The sequence below is a fragment of the Diceros bicornis genome, chromosome 15 (assembly GCF_020826845.1).
Source record: "Diceros bicornis minor isolate mBicDic1 chromosome 15, mDicBic1.mat.cur, whole genome shotgun sequence".
NCBI lineage: Eukaryota > Metazoa > Chordata > Mammalia > Perissodactyla > Rhinocerotidae > Diceros > Diceros bicornis.
In genome coordinates this window covers 24739300-24762685 of record NC_080754.1, presented here as the reverse complement: position 1 = coordinate 24762685, position 23386 = coordinate 24739300, and the positions used below count along the sequence as shown (strand labels likewise).

General features: G+C 50.1%; 1 protein-coding gene across 1 annotated transcript in view; it reads left to right on the top strand.

Annotated features, from left to right (window-relative positions):
- MYLK (myosin light chain kinase) overlaps nucleotides 1–23386 on the top strand; it is a 268738-nt gene that overhangs the window by 163769 nt on the left and 81583 nt on the right. The window contains exons 12-16 of the mRNA XM_058555934.1: nucleotides 11490–11633; nucleotides 13310–13507; nucleotides 14194–14443; nucleotides 20065–20136; nucleotides 20557–22043. Of these exons, the coding sequence (XP_058411917.1) occupies nucleotides 11490–11633; nucleotides 13310–13507; nucleotides 14194–14443; nucleotides 20065–20136; nucleotides 20557–22043 (2151 nt within the window). The remainder of the gene's footprint in view (nucleotides 1–11489; nucleotides 11634–13309; nucleotides 13508–14193; nucleotides 14444–20064; nucleotides 20137–20556; nucleotides 22044–23386) is intronic.

Sequence of the window (23386 nt, the reverse complement as noted above, 5' to 3'; positions counted from 1 at the left end):
ATGCCAAATCTAAGGAGCGGTCTTACCAGAGGATCAACTTTGCACACGGTGGTGGCCGTTTGTCTGTCCGTCTGTCTGTCCGTTTGTTTTTGGTAAGGGGAAGAGAGAATCAGAGAAGGGAGGTATTGCGCCAGATACTGGAGCCATAGCCTGGAGGACCTCATTGTAGGGGCTCTGGCCACAAGGGGGCGCCATTCAGCAACGCATCTCCCACCAGTTGTCCAGTTTCCTGGCGGAGAGGTTTCTGAGGGCAGCTCTGCTGGAGGCAGGCTCAGTCAGAGTTCAGCAGAGGCTTTTCTGAAGGCCGACTTGGGGACTCTTTCTCACCTCTTTAGCCTTTTGCCAAGGTTTTGTAATTATCCAGAAATTGCTGGTCCAGCACTCTGACATCGTTTCTACAGCCACTTTTCCCTGCCTTCTCTGCGTTCTCTCCTCTGTAACCCCTTCCTCCAAAAACCTGGCTAACTCCCTCCCACAGATGGCACTTCCTCTAGGAAGCCTTCCCTGACCACCGCAGAATGAGTTCTCTTACCAGCCTGTACGTCCCTTAGCAGTGTGCTTATTCATCAACCAATCTTTACTTAGCACCTACTCTGTGCCAGGCATTGTTCTGGGGACGCTGCAGTGATCAGGACAGACAAGCTCGGCCTTCATGGCGTTTACATCCGGATGGGGAGATGGGCAATTATCAACACGTGGTTTCATCAAATACTGACAAGTGCTATTAAGAAAATGAGACTAGAGATCAAGGAAGGGATCCTTTTCAGGTGGGTGATGAAGGAAGCCTCTAGAAGGAGGTGACAGTTGAGCAGAGACTTCAGTGAACTGGAGAAAGAGTGCTCCAGGCAGGCGGTACAGCAAGTGCAAAGGCCCTAAGTCAGGAACAAGGTCACCCTGTTCAAGGAACAGCAAGACGGCCAGTGTGGCTGCAGCAAAGTGAGTTGGTGGCCAAGTGGTAAAGGATGAGTTTGGAGAAAGAGGCAGGGGTGCTTCATACAAGTCTTCTGGGGTAAGGAGAAGGCATTTTATTCTAACTGTGAATTTTTACTCTAATTGCTTGTTTAATTATCTTCCCTGCCAGACTGTAAGCTCCCTGCGTGCAGGACCGTGTCTTACTCATGATTCCATGTGGAACAGGGCCTGCCACGGGGGCATGCATTCAGTGAGTGAGTGAAAGAGCAGACTGAGGTGGGTGAGCCTCCCCCCATGCAAGGGACACTCCCTCCACCTCCTCACTCGCCCGGGGGCTCAGTGCTCACTGGAGTGGGTAGGAAAGCCACAAACCAGCTCTCAAGAGTCCCTCACCAAATCTTCCTTCTTTCCTCCCCCTACTGGAGGAAAAAAAATCCCCAATAGTTAACCAGGCAGTGAAGGCCCTCCCTCCAAACCCAGGATGGAGCCCAAAGGATGATTAATCCAGATTCCTGCCCAGCGAGCGCAGGAAGATCTGAAGGAGAGTAAATATTTCAGTTTATTTGGACTGAGTCATCTGTGGGGGGGCTTCCTTAGGCTAGAATATTTTATCTCCCCCTGGAGTATCTTTGTCAAGGCTGAAATTCTTAAGTGACTGGATTTATGAACCTGCTAATTGCACCCATTTTGACATAGTTTCAGCCTAATGGTTTGTTTATTTAACTGAAGGTCTGCTGGGCCTATTAAAGGCATCTGAGGACATAAAATCTAGGGAAGTTAAAAAAAATAAATAATCTGATCTCTAGAAAAAAATGAAACTTAATAAGCATATTTATTGGAGTTTTGATGTTTTGGTGAAGAGCTCCTAATGAAAACAACAGGCACCAGGAAGTCAGCCCTTCACAATGAAAGCATCACTAAAAGCCAGTTTTTTAGATAAGTGATGGACACTCTATGGGGCAGCCTTGAGATCTGACAGCCTCCCATCATTTTAATTAGAAGACCCTGGCTGCTGCCTCCTGTCTCCTAAATTGTGCTCAGGAACTTTGGACACAATATAATCTGTCCAGTGGGTATCAGGTATGGACCGTGTCCTCCATGAGTGGACAAGCACTAAAATGTTTTTAATATTTATGTTAACTAAAGAGAAATTTATTGAAGGAGAAGGATAAATAACAGTTTTAACTTGTCTTTTTATTTTTTAAGAACCTTAGTCCACCCAAAACATCTGTCCAAAAGTCTTTTAAATTCTAAGAAGGCAAGCAATTAAATGTTAAATTATTTTATAACCAACATTTTAGTTTTATTTAGGTTGAATACAACAGAATCTGGACATGTGGGCCCTTTCATGACACAGAAGGACTTCTGAGTATATATCGGTACGTTCGTGTCCATGTTGTAGAAGTGGAGACTCATTTTACTAATTGGACAATTCGAGATTTTAAACCTGTCTACTTCTGTAGACCACTGTAGGTCCTATGTACCATTTACTTGCTTGGAGTCCATGGTCATGAATGCAATCTGGAATTACAGCTGCGTGCCCCTCATGACACAGTGTGCTCCACCCTAGGGCTGGAGAGTGGTTTCCAGGTGCTCAGGGGAGGGAACGTTGGTGATTTGGACGCTCTACCTTTACGTTCAGAGTTGGATTATAGCTCCGGAGGCAGTAAGCAGGTGGTGGTTGCAATGATCCCTGCTTGCCATCCAGCAACCCTGTCATTACTGTCCAGAGACCTTTTATGGGATGTCATGCATCATTGTTTCCATTCATTCTTTTCCTTGCACACTTCTCTTCCTATTTGCTTATATTCTGGAGAAGTCAGTGGGGGGGGAAGGAAAACCAAAAGAGAGCAGGGCTCCAGGGGGAAGAATCTCTTTTTATGCCACAGAAGTAGACATTTTGCTGACTCTCCTAGTAGGTTTATTTGGTTAGGAGACAGACTTGTTGGAAGAGGATTCAAATACCTCCCTGGAAATGTACACGTTGCACAAATGCCCTGCAGATGGGAAGGGGCTGGGCTTCGCTTTGGCTGGGTGAAGGTCATTGGTTGAGTCCTTGGATGCATCCTCTAGAGTCAACAGTCCTGGAATTTAGGGCAAGGAGGAGGCTGGTCCTTGATCCCTGGACCATACTGGCCTTTGAGCACCAAATAAAGGAAGAAGGGAGGGCTGTGTTTCTAAAACTCCCCTTCAGTTGGTGATTTACTGAATTTCCATAGGGTCACAGTGAATCAGATTTGCTGGTGGAATGCTATTTTGCATTATAATGACTGAGCAAAACAGCTCAGGTTCAAAGCTTTAAGGAACATCCTCAGTAGATCCAAGATAAGGCAATTATTTTCCCTCCCCGCTCACTCTGCATTTTCAGGAGGTCTGTGTGTCTTGTCTTGAGAAGGGTTGAGGGAGGTGATGCTAGGAAGCAGGGGAGGGCCATTCCATGTCCATTTTCATTTGGTGACCACCTCTGAATCCAGGGATGCTGTTAAGTTGCTGACAGACAGGGGCTGGGGCTCTGAGAATGGGACTTGGAAAATGGCTGTGACAGCAATAGGGGGGGTCCCTCTATAGAGGAGAGCTGTGGAGAGCTCCTTAGATGGTGTGGAGTTTCATACCAAGATTCTGTCTCTGTTTTGTATTTCCGTGTCATCTGTTTAAACACTTTAAATGTAACATTCCACAGTTTTTGTTTTAATCTGAAACAAGTTTTGAATGAGCTGGGAGCCTGCAGAGGGCCCTTTTCAAGGAAAACTACTCAATGTATAAACGTGTGCATTTAATGCAAGTTTGGATCCATAAACATGGGGCTTCAGAGAGCAGCAAGCTGGCTAGTAAAAGTTGACAGTGGTAGAAAACACTTCTAAGGAGAAATTCAGAACTGTTTTTCCTGCTAAACCCAAAGAAAGGAAGGGAAGAACAAAACTGGTGTAGTAGAGAGGGAGACTCTGAGCTCACAGCCAGCCACCGGGACAAAGGCTGTAGGGTTCTTAATTTCAAGACAAAGAGAAGCTAAAGGCCTGTTCGTGTCTCCAGCATTCATGTCTCCGGGTTTGAGGAACAGGTTATACAGGTTATTGGGTAAGAATTAACGAGAAAGGTAACAAATTGCACCTGCTATGTGGGTATTGAACTCTTTCTCCAGATAAGAGCTTTTCAAAACAAAATATTGGGTTAATACCAATTCGTATGAGTGTTTTTAAACTAAAGCCACTATCAATGAGTGTTTTTAACGAGGAGCATTGTTTTGATAGAAAAAATCTAACCAGTTAGAAAGCTGGTTTGTTTTATTTAGTTCCCACACCAACTCCACTTTCCACTTTTGAATTAACTCTGCTTTACAGATGATGAAGAAAACCGATGCTCCGAGGTGAGGTCAGCTGCCCACAGAGCCCAGCTAACAGGCAGCAGCCGTGTGCTTTCTACTTTGCTGCTCTGGGGCCCTGATAAGTCATCTGTTCGATATTTGCCGCTCCAGAGCAAGAATTTAATGTCTTAAGTGCATGACTAGGAACTGTCTTCAAAACCAGTTTCTGATGAGTCAGAACAGAGCAAAAATGGCCAAGGAGGAAAAACTGGGAGGGTCACTAGGGTCAGAAAGGGATATCTCTCTGTCCTTTTCCCCTCCATCCCTCTCGCACATTCCTTCTCTCTTCTCCCCACTCCCTTCTCTCCTCTTCTTTCCTTTCTCCTAATTTCCCTGTCTCAAGTCCTGTTAGCAGCTTTCGTCTGTATGGCATCATTGTCACTTGTCAATAACCTGCTTGCAAGTATTCCTTTTTTTTTTTGTGAGGAAGATCAGCCCTGAGCTAACATCCGTGCTAATCCTCCTCTTTTTACTGAGGAAGACCGGCTCTGAGCTAACATCTATTGCCAATCCTCCTCCTTTTCTTCCCCCCCCCCAAAGCCCCAGTAGATAGTTGTATGTCATAGCTGCACATCCTTCTAGTTGCTGTATGTGGGATGCGGCCTCAGCATGGCTGGTGAAGCGATGCGTCGGTGCGCACCCAGGATCCGAACCCGGGCCGCCAGTAGTGAAGCGCGCACTTAACCGCTAAGCCATGGGGCCAGCCCGCAGGTATTCTTAATCTTTGTTCCAGTCTTTCCCGTTGGAGGACAGGCTGATTCTTTTCCTCTCTCTCACGGTGGAACAGTGCACTCAGCAGCTAGCTGCTCAGCTTAATGATGCACTGAGTCAGAGAGGGAATGGAGAGTCATCGGCTGATTGATCAAGTACCAGAGCCGCAGATCAGTTCACTTTAAATCTTTAATCCTAGGCCAGTAAGTCAAGGAGACTCGGCCCTTCCTTGATCCCAGAGAGAAGGCCCTCTCCAGGCTTGGTCTCAGCAGAGCAGCAGGAAGCACAGCTGTGGGAGAACCTGGGGTATATTTAGTCTGGCCCCATTTGAGCTGGGTAGCAAGTCTGTCCCTGGGTCCCAGGGACCTCTCCCTTGCTATTTGTGTGCCATAGGCAGTGCCTGCCCTTCCCAAATGAGGAAGGCTCAGGTTCCCTGAGGCACCAATGCCAATGAGGGCCTCTCATCTCAGACCCTGGCCCGCCAACCCCTGCCTCAGACCAGGACTGTGCAAGATGATGGCTGAAGCACAACCCCGGAAGAGCATGTCTCTAGGGTAACTGGTGACTCTGGGCATGACTCTGGGACAGAAAGCTCCCAGTGGAATCTAGGTGACGGCCTTTGTTCTCAGGACAGCAGAGGGAGAGCGTCCAGACCCGGACCCAGCTGGCCGTGTCAGCCCCAGGGTCTTAGGACAGGCCAGCTTCCTTCTCTGAGCCTCAGCTCCCCGCACTGTAAGGTGGGGACATGATCTGCCCTACTTCAGAGGATGTTGAGGATAACACCGACTGAGCTGCGAACGTCCTTTGGGATCGTGAAGTGCTGAACTTCCTAAGGAATTGTTGTTATAATGGTATCTCAGCGGCAGCTGTTAATGCCCTGTCAGAGCTCTGCCTGATGACACGTGAATGTCCTGGTTTGTCTCATTGTAGTTTTTGTCAGATTGAGTTTGCCCAAACAAAAATGTCACTTGGGTTAGGAAAGTCACAAAACATTTATTTTTATACTTGTTATGTGTCAGATATTGTTCTAGCTGTTTTACGTGTTATTTCTTTTAATCATCTAAAAACGCTACAGTATTTACCACGCATTACACTGATGATGTAGACATCACACTTGTGACTATTATATTACCATCCGTAATTGGTGATAACTGCGTTATCATCTATTTAGAGGGGAGAACACTGAGGCTTAGGTTGGGGAACTTGCTTCAGATCACACAGCTAGAGCTGTGAGTTCAGAGAGGCAGTTTTCATCTGTCTCCTCTGAGTTTATGAGTCCACACAAGAGTGAGCACAAAAAGATGCATAGTCTGTGGGCCACAGATGAGCCAGAATAATTGATTTGGCTTTGGAATTAAATGAAATGGGCACACCTTGCCCTTTTCACCTGGCTTGCCCTGCTTTAGCTTTTCTCCCTTGTCAGGGGTCTAGGCCGTGGGTCAGCAGATAATACATTTGTCCTCGTGGAGAGTTCACCATGGGCGCCAACTGGAGAAAGCTGGTTCCCTTGGAGGAGACAGCCTCCAGGACATCCTGGCCTTGCTGTCAGAAGTCCTGGGTATGAGCTCTAGGTCTGCCTGTAACTGGCTCTGTGACCTTGGGCAAGTCACTTCACCCGAGCATGTCCTGGCCTCTCTATCAGTAAAGCGGGGTGATGGGATTGGGACTGGGGTTTCAGGATTCTAGTTAGGGTGGCTTTTCTCAGGCTGCCTAAAGGAAGCTACTTGTCCCAAAACTGAGATCTCACTGGCTCCTTATCCCAGTGCAGAGTGTGTTTGTAGGGAAGGTTGGTTCATTTCTCACCCCATGAAGAATTTGGGGCAGTTGAATGTGGGGATGACTCAGCCATTCACTAGCGTAGATTCACAGTCATTCTAGTCCCGTGTGACCCCAAACTGCAGGTCTGAGAACAGGTTCATTCTGCACGTTTACTCCCCATCATTTCCCTCTTCCCTCTGTTCTTGCTGTGGGGCTTTGGGGAACAAAGAACAGGGTCAGAGGCGAAGGAACGCAGTGCTTGCCCCAGGGCTGGTTCTCACAAATTCAGTCTCTCTTGTTCATCTCTCTCCTGGAGGGCGTGCAGCGAAAGTTTGTTCTCAGTTTACTTTAGATGTATCCAAGGATAGCTTTAAGCAACACATTTGTATTCCTAACAGTGTTCCCACAAATTCAGCCTCTCACACTCATCTTTCTTCTGGAGGGCGTGCGGCGAAAGTTTGTTCTCAATTTACTTTAGATGTATCCCATGATAGTTTTAAGCAACACATTTGTATTCCTAACAGTGTTTGCCTCTGGTCACATAAAAAGGAGTCTGTGATCCTTGGGAGAGGGCCCAGTCTCTGTCTTTTCTTTTGCTGTTGATAAACCCACCAAGTCATTGAGCCCAAGTGGATGGGTGTGAGTCAGCTCCCGTCCTAGCCTTGCTCACGTGTTATCATCAATGGTCAATGGTCGTACAAAGTATTTTCACATATTGTCTCTTTAAAACTTCAGAGTCCTGTGATGATGCTACTATTTCCCTAAATACAGATGTGGAAGTGGAGCTTCAGAGAAAGGCAGTGACTTGCCCAAGGCCAGGACCCAGCCTCCGGTCCTACGTTTCCAGTGGCTTTCAGAGAACCACATGGGAGGCGGTGGCCAGGCCACCCTCTCAGGAGAGGGAGGTCCAGATATGCTTTTAGTTCCCACTGGCCGAGACCTGTAGGGTGATGTGGCTTTGCCGAAACTCCAGGCCAGGAACTGGGCAGTGGGAAGACCTGAGAGAGGGTGGGAGCCAAACAGGAGCTGCCACCAGCTTGAAGGAAAGGGAGCTGGAGTTGTTGATGTTCCTGCAGCCCCTAGGAATCAGAGCTGTCTGCACGGAGCTCTCAAGCTGGGGACTCGGGCTGAGAGGTGGGAACAGGGAGGACTCTGCACAGGCAAAAACATTTTGTCCTTGAGCCTTCTCACTCTGCAAGACAGGAAATTCCTCAACTCTCTCGGGGCAGCAGACTTTCCTGGCCACTGCAACCCAATCAGAGAAATGAGATCTCTGCCTTTCCAATACTGGGCCCCCCGAGCCCACTCCCAGGACCTTCTGCCAAAGCCAAGGCTGACTGGCTGCCCCTCTGTCAAAGGAGGTGATGCCAGGATCCGGGGAGCAGCGGGGGCCTGAGAGCCCATTCTCTGCTCATTCTCTCATGGGGTTACCTGTCTCAACTGCCCTTGCACTCCAGCTCCATGCCCTTCACACTGCACCTGCCTTGGGAGAAATTTTCCTCCAGCCTCCCGGCCTTCCCGGCCTCTCCCATCCTCATTCCCAGAGGCTGCACTGGGAGAGCTCTGCAGTGAGCCATATTTTATTTCCAGTGACAACAGATAAAAATTCAGTGGCAAATTTGGAGTTAGGCCTGTCTCAGGTATGGAAAGCACCCGGGAAATGTATCCCCATGGCTACAAGCTTCCTGGAGAAGATCTGGTATTTGTTGCCTTGTGCTAATAAGAACCCAAAATACCAGAGTCCCTTTCCCCCAAAACGTAGAGTTCATAATTTTTATTTTTACTAATTTTTTTTTTTTTTGTGAGGAAGATTAGCCTTGAGTTAACATCTGTCGCCAATCCTCCTCTTTTTGCTGAGGAAGACTGGCCCTGGGCTAACATCCGTGCCCATCTTCCTCCATTTTATATGGGACGCCGCCACAGCATGGCTTGGCAAGCACTGTGTTGGTGCGCGCCCAGGACCCGAACCCCAGGCTGCCGCAAGGAGCGCGCACACTTAACGCCACCGGGCCGGCCCTCAAAACGTAGAGTTAAAGTTAGAGATATCATAGCCCTTTCCACCCCTGCCCCTGCCAAAAGACAGAAACTAAAATAGCTGCAAGCCAAAGCCACCTGGCTTGTAGGACAAAGGGCGAGATCAAGTCTGGGCAGCTGTGAGCTGGTCCTGTACCAGGCTGTCCTGTGTGGGAAATTGACACCGGCTCAGCCACTTTGCTGCCCCTTCTCCTTTGGCTCACCAGGCAGGTCAAAGCCCAGCTTGGGGAGAATTCTAAGAATAATGGATAGCCTATTTGTTAACTCGTGTCCCCAGAGAACCAAATGGGGGTGAGTGGGCTAGCCCTGAACCCAGAGAATTGTTCTAGTTTTTGCCTTTGACTCGCTGGTGAACTTGCTCCCTCTCTCAGAGATAGAGATTTCCCCTCCTACTTTTCATTGAGGTAATATTGATGTACAATAAACTGCATATATTTATGGTCTTGAATTTGAAACCTTCACCCACGAAACCACCACAATTTTAAACAATGAACATCTCCATCACCCCCAAAGCCTTCCTTGTGCCCCTTTACAATCCATCCCCCCAACCCCTGCCCCAGGCAACCACTGATCTGCTTTCTGTCACTATCTTTTGCATTTTCTAGAACTTTATATAAATAGAATCATCCAGGATATACTCTTTCTTTCTTGGGCTCTTTCATTCAATGCAATTTTTGTGAGATTTGTCCCTGTTGTAGTGTCTATCATTAGTCCATTCATTTTTATTGCTGAGTGGTATTCCATTGTGTGTATATATTACAATTTTGTTATTCATTCACTTGTTGATGGACATTTGGGTTGTTTCTCATTTGGGGCCATTAGGAGTAAAGCTGCTGTGACTGTTTGTGTACCAGTCTTTGTATGGACACGTGCCTTCACCTCCCTTGTGTAAATACCCAGGAGCAGAATGACTGGATCATATGGTAAATGTATGTTTCACTTTTTAAGAAACTGCCAAACTATACTATTTTACACCCCCACCAGCAGTGTATGAGAGTTCCAGTTGCTCCGCATCCTTGCCAGCACCAGTGCTTGGGATGGTCAGTCTTTTTAATTTTGGTTATTTTAATCAGTATGGTGTCTTTAGCTTTCTCGAGGTGCTTAAAGTCTCATGAGACAGCACTGGAGCATCATGCCATCATAGAAGACAATGAGGAAGCTCTTCAGTTCTGTTTTATGAGAGACATTAGATATATTGTTAAATGAAAAAGCAAGATGCCAATCATTGTGTATACTATGCTATCATTTTTTTTAAAAAAAGAAGGAAGTAAAAGAGTATGCCTGTTTGCTTGTGTGTTAGACCATCTCTGGCAAGATGAACAAGAAACTGAAAATTGGTTGCCTGTGGGGAGGGACACTTGTGGCCCGAGGACAGGGGTGGAAGGGCGACTTGACACATACTCTTTGGTACCTTTTGAATTTTGTGCCATGTGAGGATATCACTTATTCAAAAGAGTAAATAAAACTTAAGAAAAAAGTCTCATAAGATGCCAAGTATTGGCTTCCCCAACTCAAAGTTCTCCTGAGGAACCAGAGTCTAGATTGGGCATGGCCCTAATGAGGCCTTGTTCTTTCCCTGCTCTCTAGCAAGAGCACTGTCATGCCCAGGATCAAAATGAACAGGCAACACACCAGCTGGGAAAAAATATTTGCAAACCATATATCTGACAGGGGATTAATCTCCATAATATATAAAGAACTCATGCAACTGAACAACAAAAAAAAACAACCCGATCAGAAAATGGGCAGAGGAAATGAACAGGCACTTCTCCAAAGAAGATATACAGATGGCCAATAGGCACATGAAAAAATGCTCAACATCACTAATTATCAGGGAAATGCAAATCAAAACCACACTAAGATATCATCTTACACCCGTCAGAATGGCTATAATCACCAAGACAAAATACAACAAATGCTGGAGAGGCTGTGAAGAAATGGGAACCCTAATCCACTGCTGGTGGGAATGCAAACTGGCACAGCCTCTGTGGAAAATAGTATGGAGATTCCTCAAAAAATTAAAAATAGAAATACCTTATGATCCAGCTATCCCACTACTGGGAATCTACCCAACGTACCTGAAATCAACAATCCAAACATAGGCTTACGCACCCCTATGTTCATCGCAGCATTATTCACTATAGCCAGGACATGGAAGCAACCCAGTGTCCCTCGACTGACGATTGGATAAAGAAGATGTGGTATGTACATACCGTGGAATACTACTCAGCCATAAAAAAAGACAAAATCGTCCCATTTGCAACAACATGGATGGATCTGGAGGGAATTATGTTAAGTGAAACAAGCCAGACAGAGAAAGACAAGCACTGCATGATTTCACGCCTATGTGGAAGATAAACCAACACACGGACAGATAGAACTGTTTGGTGGTTACCAGGCGCAAGGGGGGTGGGGGCTGGGCACAAGGGGTAGAGGGATGCATTTATAGGGTGACTGGACAAAAAATAATATACGACAAAAATTTCGCAATGAAAAATAAATAAATAAATAAAAAGAGCACTGTCATGCCAAGCAGAGAATTGGGCACGCCTCGTTCCCAGTGATCCCCAGGGCCTCCCCAAATGCCTTATCTGTTAGCAGTCAGTTTCTGGTGGGAACCTGAGCCTCAACACAGTCATGTGCTGAGTGGTCATTTAATCTGTGTTTGTCGAATGAATGAACATTCACCCATTTTCTGTTATCTGCCACACAGAAAAGAAGACAGGAAGTGACAGGAAGAGTGAGTACCTCCTGCCCGCGGCTCCTGACAAGTCCGTCGCACCCCTGTTCCTGCAGGGCCTCTCTGACCTCAAAGTCATGGATGGAAGCCAGGTCACCATGACAGTCCAGGTGTCAGGTCTGTCTCTGCGTCTCTCTCCTCGGGGTGTATGTGAAAGGGGGCACAGTGGCAATATGGGCGTTGCTCCCCGATGTCCCACTCAGATCATTGATCCACCAGAAAATTAACATGGGATTGTCAGTCAGTGGACCCTAAGAAGTGGAGCCTCTTGGTCTCTCTTTTCTGCTTTCTCTGAATTCAGGGTTGATTGATCCAGGGGAAGAAGATGGCCACAGCTAGAAGGGTGAGGGATTAATGTGAAAACATGGTGCGGCCAGTGTAGCTGGAAGATTTTGAACACTGGCACAAAACCAGATGATGTGAGAACTTCCCAACTCTGGGAAGATATTCTCAGTTGCTCTATTCAAATTTTAAGGTGAGAAGATGGAGCAGAGGTCCTTCTAAAACAGGTGTGGGGTGACGAGAGCATGTGATTAGCAGTGTGAGATGTCACAGCCCTTGCTAGGGGCCAGTGAGAGAAGCCTGGGGAGGCTCCTGGCGCAGACTTACTGACAGGAGCTCATGCTGGTGCCTGGGGGCATCCAGAGTTCCCCTTCATTGCGTAAATGGTTGCTGGCTGCTGATCAGTCCCTCTGACAGCCGGGAGATCACTCTCCTGCCTTTTTAGTTCCTCTGGAGCTGCAGAAGCAGTCAAGATGAGCTGTGAGAGAACCTGTGGGCTCGCCCTGTTAGGGGTCCTCGGATGAACTCCCTGCTCCTGCAGGCTGGAGGCAGTCCCATGACAGTCCCAGGTGGAGGGCTGTGTCCCCTCCCCTGTCCACACTCTTTGAGTTGACAGAAATCAGAGGTGCTCTGCGCCTGGCCCACAGACATGTGCTCGCTAACCCATTGGAGACAGATGGTGGCCTCCCCTCTCCTTGGGCCTCTCCAGAGCCTGACGCCACGCAGCCTCCCTCAGCAGCCATTCTGGGGGCCTTGCTCCTCCGGAAGCAGAGCATGATGGCTCAGCTCGTACCGCAGAGGAAACACTCACAGGTGGCCCTTATTTTATGCCCTAACAAGTTACTAGAAACTACCCAGGAAAGTAGACTAGTACAAACTGAACATGCTGTCTGCCGTGAGCCGCATTGGGGAATCCTGGGCTAGCGGGTGCCCGCTGGACAGCATTTGTGTAGTAGCAAAATGAAATGCCGACTGAGCTTTCCCTCCAGTGAAAATTGACAAGGGAGTCGCCGTGAGGTTTCCATCGCATTGCCTGGCCGCGCACGCACTGTTTGAGGCAGAGCAGGATGGGCAACACGTTCATTTTGAACCCAGTGATCCAGTTACCACTCAGTATTATCAAGCAGTTTGAATTCTAATTTTAAAAGCCATTCTTCCTGACTTTTCTTTTTCATCTCTGAAATCATATTTTTTCTCTTCTGGATTCTTTCTAGTTTCCCCAAATCTGTTGTTAAATAATTATAATGAGCATGCATTGACTACTTTCTTTGTGCCAGATGCTATTCTAATCTGCTATCCTAGCAGGCTTCCAAGGGGGGCTGTATTGACTTATTTAATCCTCCCAACAAACTTATGAGGTGGGTGCTGTTAGAATAGTTTATGGAAGCGAAAGTGAAGCGGAGAGAACTCAGCAGAGTATCTAGTACAATACCACAGTTAAGTTCAGAGCTGCCACATGGCCCAGGGAAGCACCTCCCTGACCAGTCCCCCTGCCCTTCCTCCTTGTTCAGGGAACCCTCCCCCTGAGGTCATCTGGCTTCACAACGGGAATGAGATCCAGGAGTCGGAGGACTTCCACTTTGAACAGAGAGGCACCCAGCACAGCCTTTGTATCCAGGAGGTGTTCCCGGAGGACACGGGCACTTACACCTGTGAGGCCTGGAATATCGCCGGAGAGGTCCGCACCCAGGCCGTGCTCACAGTGCAAGGTGAGGCTGACCAGCTGCCCAGCTCCGGGGGCGAGGTGCTGCCGTGGTCTCTCCAAAAGTGATTTGGAGATGAGGAAACCGCGTGCACCTGCTTTGTTCCCACTGTGGACCCCGTGCTCCCTGGGTCCCATCCCAGCCCCAGAGGGCAGCTCTCCACCCTACATCTCAGGCTCTGGCTGAGTAGGGCCACCCTTCCCTGCCTTCTGAAGTCTCTGTCCTCTCTGTGTTACTGGTGACAAGCTGCATAGAGTGCTAGGAGAGAAATCTTGTAATACACTTAACGATTTGGTAATGACAGCTTTTGAGGTGAGTTATGGGCCTATTGGTGTCCTTACCTTTAGAGAATCTATATTTAAGAGGAGAGACAAGTTAAGCACACATAAAGCAGGTGACAACTCTTAATCATACCCATCTGATGTAGATCATTAGTGCCCCTGTACCCTCTAGGCTATCTCCCCTTGCTTTGAATATACAAATGCATGTTAATATTATCCTCTGAGAATGTAACCAAGACAGATTTACCATGAGAAGGATGTGCTGTATCTGTATATCCAATAAAAGTGATTTCTGGACAAGCTGTTATTTGGATAATGCGCTGTCTTTGACCTTCACTGCCATGGCGAGTTGAGTGGACGCTGTCTGCTGAAAAGCCTCCCTCTCTAACTCAACCCTTTGCCAACTTCCAGAGCCTCAGGATGGCACCCAGCCCTGGTTCATCAGCAAGCCTCGCTCGGTGACAGCCTCCCTGGGCCAGAGCGTCCTCATCTCCTGTGCCATAGCTGGTGACCCCTTCCCCACCGTGCACTGGCTCCGAGATGGCAAAGCCCTCTCCAAAGATACTGGCCACTTCGAGGTGCTACAGAACGAGGACGTGTTCACCCTGGTTCTAAAGAACGTGCAGCCCTGGCACGCCGGCCAGTATGAGATCCTGCTTAAGTGAGTTTGCATGTCCTGCCAACCTCCTATCACCCGCAGCCCCACATTCTTGCCTCCTGTCAAAGTCCCCATCTGGGACTGGGAAATCAGAGGAAGCACAAATACCTTGAGGCTTGGGCTTCAAGGTAAAGGAAATGCTGGCCCGGGGCTACTGACAAGCTTTCGTTTCTCCTACTTCAGTCCAACAGACGTCCATTGAGAGCCTTCCCTTCTGAGCTCAGTTCCCAGGAGTCCTCTGTCTGATTGTATCCTGGCTTTCGTTCCTCCATTATTTGATGTATGGAAAATATGAAGGAGGGAAGAATGGATTAGAATTGGAAAAGCAAGAGGATAGAGGGAATGCATTAGTTATCTATTGCTGTGTAACAAATTACCCCAAAACTTAGCAACAGTTATCATCTCGCAGTTTCTGTAGGTTGGGAATTTAAGCAGCTTAGCCGGGTGAATTTTGGTTCTGGGTATTACAGAAGGTTGCATTGAAGATGTCAGCAGGGGCTGCAGTCTCTGAAGGTTTGACTGAGGCTGGAGGATCCCTTTCTAAGATGGCTCACTCGCAGGGCTGTTGGCAGGAGGCCTCAGCTCCTTGCCATGTGGACCTCTGCACAGAGCTGCTTGAGTGTCTTTAAGACATGGCAGCCGGTTTCCCTAGAGCTAGTGATCCAAGAGAGAGAACAAGTTGGAACCTGCAGTGTCTTTTACCACCTGCCCTTGGAAGTCAGGCACCATTACTTCTGCCATATTCTATTTGTTAGAGTGAGTGACTAAGTACAGCCCATACTCAAGGGGAGGGGAATTAAGTTCCACTTCTTGGAGAGAGGAGCATCAAAGAATTTGTAGACATTTAAAAACCACTCAGGGAAGTTAACTATCCCCATTCCTTTTTTCCTCCCTTTCAAGGTCTTGCTAGATTTCACGGGAAGCTAAGCTCCACGAAGGCACACTGCTGTGCCTAGAACAGTGTCTGGCCCATAGTCACCATGTGGTAACTATTTGTTAAATGAATGTGATCCAGAAATGTTCTTCTACCTTTAAAATGCTCTAACTCTTAAAATTCCATGCCAACCCTGGGTTGATGGAGACAGAATGCTAGACCCTAAGGTTGGCATTGAAGAAGAAGGCTTGTCTGCACCTTGACGCTGCAAATAGGAGGTTGTGCCACATCCCAAAGATGGTTGGACCTGCTCTGGCTTGGGTGCCTGGCCACTTTGTAAGGAGCTTGCTCTCTTGGATAAATCATTTCTCCGTACTGAGCCCATCATGTTCAAGCCTCTGAGCTATAGACAGGCTCTGTAGCTACCTGCTAAGGCTACTGCCATGATGGAGCATTGTCCCTTCAGTAATCGCAAAATCAATATATGTCCACCCACTTGGGTGTTTTCTGGCATGTGCTTTATACTTGTATCAGGTAGCTTTTGCTGCATAACAAACCACCCCCAGTACTTAGTGGCTTTAAAAAAATAGCCATTATTATTTCCTAGGCATCTGTGGATCTGCTAGAAAGTTCTGTTGAGCTGGACAAGGCTCAACAAATCTCAGCTGAGCTAATGACACATCTCTGGTCAGCCAGAGATGATATGATTGGGGGCTGGCTGGTCATCCTGATGGCTACCATCAGCAGTATGTGCAGAATGCACCAACGGCCTTGTGCCGAACCAGTTATTATCAGGAAGGCAAATCTGCCTCCAATATAGAGAGAAGATATACTCTTCCTCCCCTGGGCCAGTACAAGGAGTGGAAACTGATTATAGGTGAGAACAGAGCTTGTCTGCATGGAGGGACTGGTGCTTGAGACACCACTCACGTTAGTGAAGCTGCACATGCTAGAAGAGATGAGCTTGCTGTGGGATTTTGAGGAAAACAGGCTGAGGCTTGGCAAATGAGTAGAGGCTTGGCTGTCAAGGGCATGTTGTAGGATAGGCTGAGCAAGAAAGGGTCGGGAAGAGCAGAGCAAGAGCTGTGGGAAGCCCGCCAGGCCAGAGTGGAGGCTTGCACTGGAAGGTCGGCAGGCAGGCTGTCTGGGCCCAGCTGGGGACAGTCATAAAACTTAGACTGTCCCAGCTGGAAGGGACTTCAGAAGTGATCTAGCCACCTCTTTATTTAATAATGGGGGAAACTGAGGTCTCGGGGTCATGGGCTTGCTCATGGCCCCTCAAAGGCCAGTAGCAGAGCCCAGATGGGAGCCCTTGTCTCTGTCTTTAAATCAGATGCCTTCCATTCCGTGTTCCTCCCCAGTGCGCTGGGACCTTGGGGAACCTGGGAAGTCGCACTGGAGTCCCCACCCCCGCAGCCCTTGCCCCTCCTCCCTCTCCAAAGTCCAGCCTCTTCATTCCTTGGGGAGCCTGGTGCCCTGGCCTTGGCTTTGTCCCCAGCTGAGAAGGAGCAAGTCAGTGGAAAGTTCTCCTGAGGAGTGTGTGCCAGGCCTGCCAGGAGCCTCGCTTCCCCTGACAGAAATCTGTCACCCGGACAGAAATCAGACCCGGACCCAAGACAGAATGCCTTTCAAGGAGGAAGACTGGACGGCTGGGAGGAAGCAGGGTGGGTGGGTGGGGGAGGGGCAGGTTCTATCTGTCCCTGCTGAAGTTGTGGGGTGGGTATGGGGGGTGGGGGGGTGGTTCTACCTCCTCTTCCCTTCTTAGCTCTTGTCTCCTAAACTAAAAGGGGAAATGTCAGAAAGTCAGCTCCAAATTCCAGTTGAAATATTTAAAAGATTGATACTTGCCAGGAAATTAGTTCTTTAAACTCATATTGCATATAGAATCCATTCCTGAGGTGGATGATCCAGAGTGGGATAGAGGACAAGGCTTTGTAACCAAAGAGTGGGCTTCTTATTCAGGGCTTGGGAGGGGAGGGCAAAAAAGATTCTTAGTTTGTAGCTTATGGGGTGATAGTCCAGTATCCTCTGTGGCAGCACCTGGGCTGGGCGTGGGGCTGGGGGCCTCATCCTCCGGCCCAGGCCTGACTTTGTAACTAGTATGTGCAGGCACCAAAGATGGCCCCAAGAGGCTGTTCCAGCTGCTTGTATCATCTGATGTGTGGGTCCCAGGCAACAAGCCTCTCTGACGTTGTAGTCTCCGAATAAACCCATGATTTGCCTTAAAGTCCCAGCAGAGATTTAAGTTTATGGCTGTAGAAATAGTGATGCCCAGATCATCCCAAATGATGATCCATTTAGTGGGCCAGCCATGGTATCCCAAGTTCTCCACCTTCTGTCTGCTCCATCAGACTTGCCCGGGGGCCTCTGGGTGAGGCCTGGAAGTGGGTTGACCCAGAGGCCACCTGTGTTTCCCTCCTTGAGGACAGGTAACAGAAAACAGCAGAAGCCCTTACCTGCTCGCCCCGCGGGGAGATAGAGCTCCCTCCAGCTTAGGGGACGGCGCGCCCCTCCGTTTATAGTCTCTGAGGGTTTGGCTGGGGGAAAGCAGGGCCATCTGGTCAGTGTCTGCTCCTGACTTTCGCATCTGGGCTGTGTTCTACTTGTGACAGGAGGAAACTCAGCTGAGGAGATGTGGAAAAGGGCTACCGGGAAAACAAGGCCCTTGGGCACCGTGTCCTCTTGCTCCAGCCAGCCCCGGGCAATACACCCTGGCCTTGAAAGAAAAGGGGGACAAGAATGGCCTAATACTGACCAGTAGCATGGCAGAAGTGGGGTGCCAGGGGGCTAGGTCACCCCCAAATGACCTCCCTTGGTTATTCTATGAGTTGACCCAAGCCCCATCAGCCTTCTGAGTGTTGAGAGTCCAGGTACTCTGAGAGCCTCTCAGCCTTCCCAGGGCCTGGCACTAAGGAGGCGGCTAATTGCTGTTTGATGAGCAAAGGAGCACCCTGGGCCCTCAAAGTCTCCAGACATGAGGCTGCCTGAACCTTGAATCTGCGCCCCCTGAGAGCCTGAGCATTGAGGAAGGTGGCCAGGAGGGGCCCCAACAGATGAGAGGAGGGTTGGAGGGCAGCAAGATCAACCTCTCCTTGCTCCAAGTGGGTCCCAGTGCCCAGGAGTGAGCAGCAACCCCCAGGGCCCCGAAAATCATCTGCCATGCCGCGGGCTGCCAGTGTCTGACCTGGAGCTGGCCCTCCATTGGGAGGGAGGCCAGGCAAAGTGAGGTGGAGAGCCGCATGCATTGGCAATGCTTCATGAACACATGACCAGCTGTCTGTCCACTTGGGGACAACTCGTGCATGTGCATATGTTCCCAAACACGGACCTGCAGCTACAGGTGCCCGCCAAGTAGACCCCATTGTGTGTATCCATGAGTGTGCTTGACATATACATACACATGTAGACACGTGCACACACGCGCACACACACACACACACACACATATCCCAGAATAGATTTGTACTCATGAGCACTGTAGGGCGGGGTGGGAATGTTACAGGTCTTGGATTCGGGTAGACCCAGGTCCCAACTCCTTTCCCTGCTAGTTAGTTCTGAGTTTAGGCAAATTAACCTTTAAAAGCCTCATTTTTCTTACCTATAAAAATGGTGCTGACCCCCACCTCACAGAGCTGTCGTAAGATTAAGTGAGATGGATTGTACAAGGAACCTGGCGCAGAGCTCAGCACACCTGCGGTAGGATCTGAAGCACACGTCGGCCCCTGGAGTGCTAGTAAGGGGCCATGTTCAGGGGAATGAGTGGGAGACCCCGAGAGTCCCTGCACTGCCTCACAGAAACTCCTGAGCTCATTTCCTTACCTTTAACATGGGCGTGATAGTGCTCTCTACCTCACTGGGGTGTTGTGGGGACAGGAAAGATAATGGATGTGGAAGATAATGGATGTGGATGCCTCTGGCTCTCAGACCTGCCCCACCCCTTCCCCCTAGTCTGAGCAGAACCTTCTTGGCTGGTCAGAGCTCAGAAACGCCAGCAGATGGCAGCCTTGTGGGGCCGGAGGGCTGATCTGCTGTAAGCGCCTCAGTACTTGAGCGTGGTGCAGCCCCTCTCCTGAGCAGAGGGGCCTCGGCTGGTCGCGCACCACGGGGAGAGTGAACAGTTTAATAGTGAGTTGAAGCATCCCAAGACCCCCCCACCTGAAGAGAAACGGCCACCCATGGAGGGAGACACCTGTTAGGGATTTAATGCAGAAAGTTCTAATCTAAGGGCATTGGCCTGTGGGTAGGGATTAGAGGATGTTCTCATTTCAAGAGCAGGGGAAGGGTAAGTGGCAGTTGTGGGGACATTGTGAAGAGAGGCAAGTAACCACCTCAGCGTAAGGGAGCATGATGGAGTCAGACTCAAGGTCACTGGGCAGGCTGACGAGGGCCGCACAGTCTAGATGGAGCAACTCCATCACAGCCCCCCGCAGGTTTCGTCTTCACTCTTCTTTGAGTGAGTGAGTGAGTGATTGACTGTATTATTTTTGCAATATACTTTAGAAAAGTATTCCTACCTCTGGATGCCTATCTTAGCCATTGTTCAGAAGATTCGTCTTTTTTTCCTTTTTAAACAAGAGCTGGGAAAAGAAAGGGTGGCCAAAGGGGAGGAGGGCCCAGCCCTAAATCTAGGTCTGGTGTGGGCGTGTTGGGGTCACAGCTAAGCTTGTGGCCAAGCTCCTGCTTGCCCTGCCCTCCTTACACCCTAGGCTGAGCAGACCCTTGATCTGTACTGATCCCTTGAATTCTCCAGGAACCGGGTTGGCGAATGCACTTGCCAGGTGTCACTCATGCTCCAGAGCAGCCCTGCCAGAGCCCCACCGCGGTGAGTGCCCCCCAGAGTTGTGGGCCAGGCCCCATGCCACCACTCACCTTCGTCCTGGCCCCTGCAGGCCCAGCCAGCAGCCCTAGATTGTTTGTATCCGCCAACCGAGGCTGCCTGAGCCAAGAGGGAGAGATTGGAAGGGGAATGAGGGAGGGAGAGCAGGGGAGGAGAGGGGGGAATTTTTTTTTTGCACACACCCTTATAAGGCTACTGAAGTCATTACCAATGTAATAACCCAACTAAGCAAGCAAGCGCCTCTCTCCAATGTTCCCTTCTATAAACACAGCCCGGCCAGCCCCCACAGCCCCTTCCCCTCCCCTCCACCCTCCCTCCCTCAGGGAGTTGCTCTCCCCTGCCGGCTCTTTCTTACCCAGCCCCTCTTCCTCCTTCTACTTTCCTTTTTCCCTTCACTGGTTGCAGGGGGAGGGAGCCTGCCAGCTGTGAGGGCCTCTGCGGCCGAGGAGCTGGTGCTGATGGTGGTGGCAGAGACTGCTATGGGATCCTGAGGCCCGGCTGGCCAGCAAGAGGGCAGGGTTGGCCCGAGGAGGAAGACAGTGAGGACGTGCGGGGGGTGCTGAAGAGGCGCGTGGAAACACGGCAGCACACCGAGGAGGCGATCCGCCAGCAGGAGGTGGAGCAGCTGGACTTCCGTGACCTCCTGGGGAAGAAGGTGAGTACCAAGACCTTGTCGGAAGAAGACCTGAAGGAGATCCCAGCTGAGCAGATGGATTTCCGCGCCAACCTGCAGCGGCAAGTAAAGCCAAAGACTGTGTCGGAGGAAGAGAGGAAGGTACATAGCCCCCAGCAGGTTGACTTCCGTTCTGTCCTGGCCAAGAAGGGGACTCCCAAGACCCCAATGCCTGAGAAGGTACCCCCACCAAAACCTGCCACCCCAGATTTTCGCTCAGTGCTGGGCAGCAAGAAAAAATTACCAGCAGAGAATAGTAGCAACAATGCTGAGGCCTTGAATGCCAAGGCAGCAGAAAGTCCCAAGCCCGTGGGCAATGCCCAGCCTTCAGGGTCCCTGAAACCCATGGGCAACGCCAAGCCCGCTGAGACCCCAAAACCCATGGGCAATGCCAAGCCAGCCGAGACGCTGAAACCCATGGGCAATGCCAAGCCTGCTGAGACCCTGAAACCCGTGGGCAATGCCAAGCCAGCCGAGACCCTGAAACCCATGGGCAATGCGAAGCCAGCTGAGACCCTGAAACCCGTGGGCATTGCCAAGCTAGCCGAGACCCCAAAACCTATGGGCATCGCCAAGCCTGCCGAGACCCTGAAACCCTTAAGCAATGTTAAGCCTGCCGAGACCCTGAAACCCTTGAGCAACATTAAGCCTGCTGAGACCCTGAAACCTGTGGGTAACTCCAAGCCTGCTGAGACCCCGAAACCCGTGGGCAATGCCAAGCCAGCTGAGACCCCAAAACCCTTGGGCAACGTTAAGCCTGCTGAGACCCTGAAACCTGTGGGCAACGCCAAGCCAGCTGAGACTCCGAAACCTGTGGGCAACGCCAAGCCAGCTGAGACCCCGAAACCTGTGGGCAACACCAAGCCAGCGGAGACCCTGAAACCCGTGGGCAACACCAAGCTAGCCGAGACCCCAAAACCCATGGGCATCACCAAGCCGGCTGAGACCCTGAAACCATCTGGGAAAGAAGAACTCAAGGAGGTTAAAAATGACGTGAACTGCAAGAGGGAGCATGCAGGGGCCACAGATAATGAAAAAAGGGCAGAGAGCCGAGGGATAGTGCCAACCTTCAAGGAGAAGCTACAAGACGTCCATGTGGTTGAGGGCGAGAAGCTGCTACTCCAGTGCCAGGTGTCCTCTGAACCCCCGGCCACCATCACCTGGACGCTGAATGGAAAGACACTCAAGACCACCAAGTTCATCATCCTCTCCCAAGAAGGTAACAAGGGCGGGGGCCGGGGAAGATGGGGGCTCTCTACCAGGGCCACTGTCAGCTCAGGGAGCCTTGGGCTTATTCATCACCACTCGTAGCCCAGAACCTGGGTTGGAATGCCCGGCCTCTGTGCCCCCCTCACTCACAGGACAGGTGCCCCTGGACACACGCTCCATTACTGGGGGATGACCGGTGGAAGTCGGGTCCTGTGGCACATGCCCAGGTCTCGGCATCTGTCTGGCAGAGCCCCCTCATCCACCCCCAGGCAGCTCCTCGGAGCAGACCTGGGCCTGAGCTGATGCCCCACAGCTCTGGCATGGAGAGGGCTCTGTTCACAGGCTTGGAAGTGGGGGCACAGGAGGCTGGAGCTGACCAGCGGCTCTGGGCTGAGAGCTGCTTTTGCAGCAGCATTTTAGGTTTGGGAAGGGTGTGCAGTGACGGGATGGCACAGGACTAGGATTTGGGGTCAACAACAATTTACGTCTTTATAACATTGTGGGTTTGAAGGGACCCGGGGAGGAAGCCGAAAACCCCCACCAGCCCCTACGGCACACACTCTCGGCAGACAGAGCCGCTCGCTTCCTAATTTGGATGAGACTTTTGTTTGCTGGTATTTCACATTCTTGGGTGGTGGGGAGAAGGGGGGGGGGCTAAATCCTGCCATCTGGGGCCTTTCAGGGTCTGGAGTTCTCAGATGGGCCAGTTTATATCTAGAGAAGAGAAGGGAGTGAGAGAGGTTTTTCCCCTGGAGCCTCAAATGGGTTTGAAATGTTTTTGTAAATCCCAAACCTGGATGGGAGCTCTGAGGCCGGCAGACTTCCCACACCCCGCTCTGGTGGCCGGCACTAGAATAGAGTCCAGCCTGAGCTTGAGGGTGGTGTTGGTGCTTCTGGACAGGACAGGGTGCAGTGCTCCCCGCGAAGTGGCATTTTACCCTTGAGGGGTAGAGAGCTGGCCTCAACAGAGGCCCGAGTGGACAGGTCCTGTCAGATCCAGATCAGCTGAGATGTCAGGAACACTCCCCTCGCTGTGCTGCTCTCCCTCTGTCCTCTGACTGCAGCCCTCTGCACTCCCTTCCTCACCACTTGTCTGGCATCCTTCCTTCCTCTTAAAATCCCTAATGAAGCATTTGAAGATAGCAGTATCCCTCTCAGCTCACAAAGAAGTTTCTGTCTTCACTCTGCATCTCAGACAGCAAACCTGGAACAACTGAGCGTTTTGAATCTAAATGCTGAAGGAGTGAAGGGGAAGTTGGCCAGGAGAGAGAAAAATGTTATGTTTTCTGCTAATGTGTTGACATGATAACTTTTTCATGGGGGTATCCCCAGATTGGTAGGGTCCTGCCCATG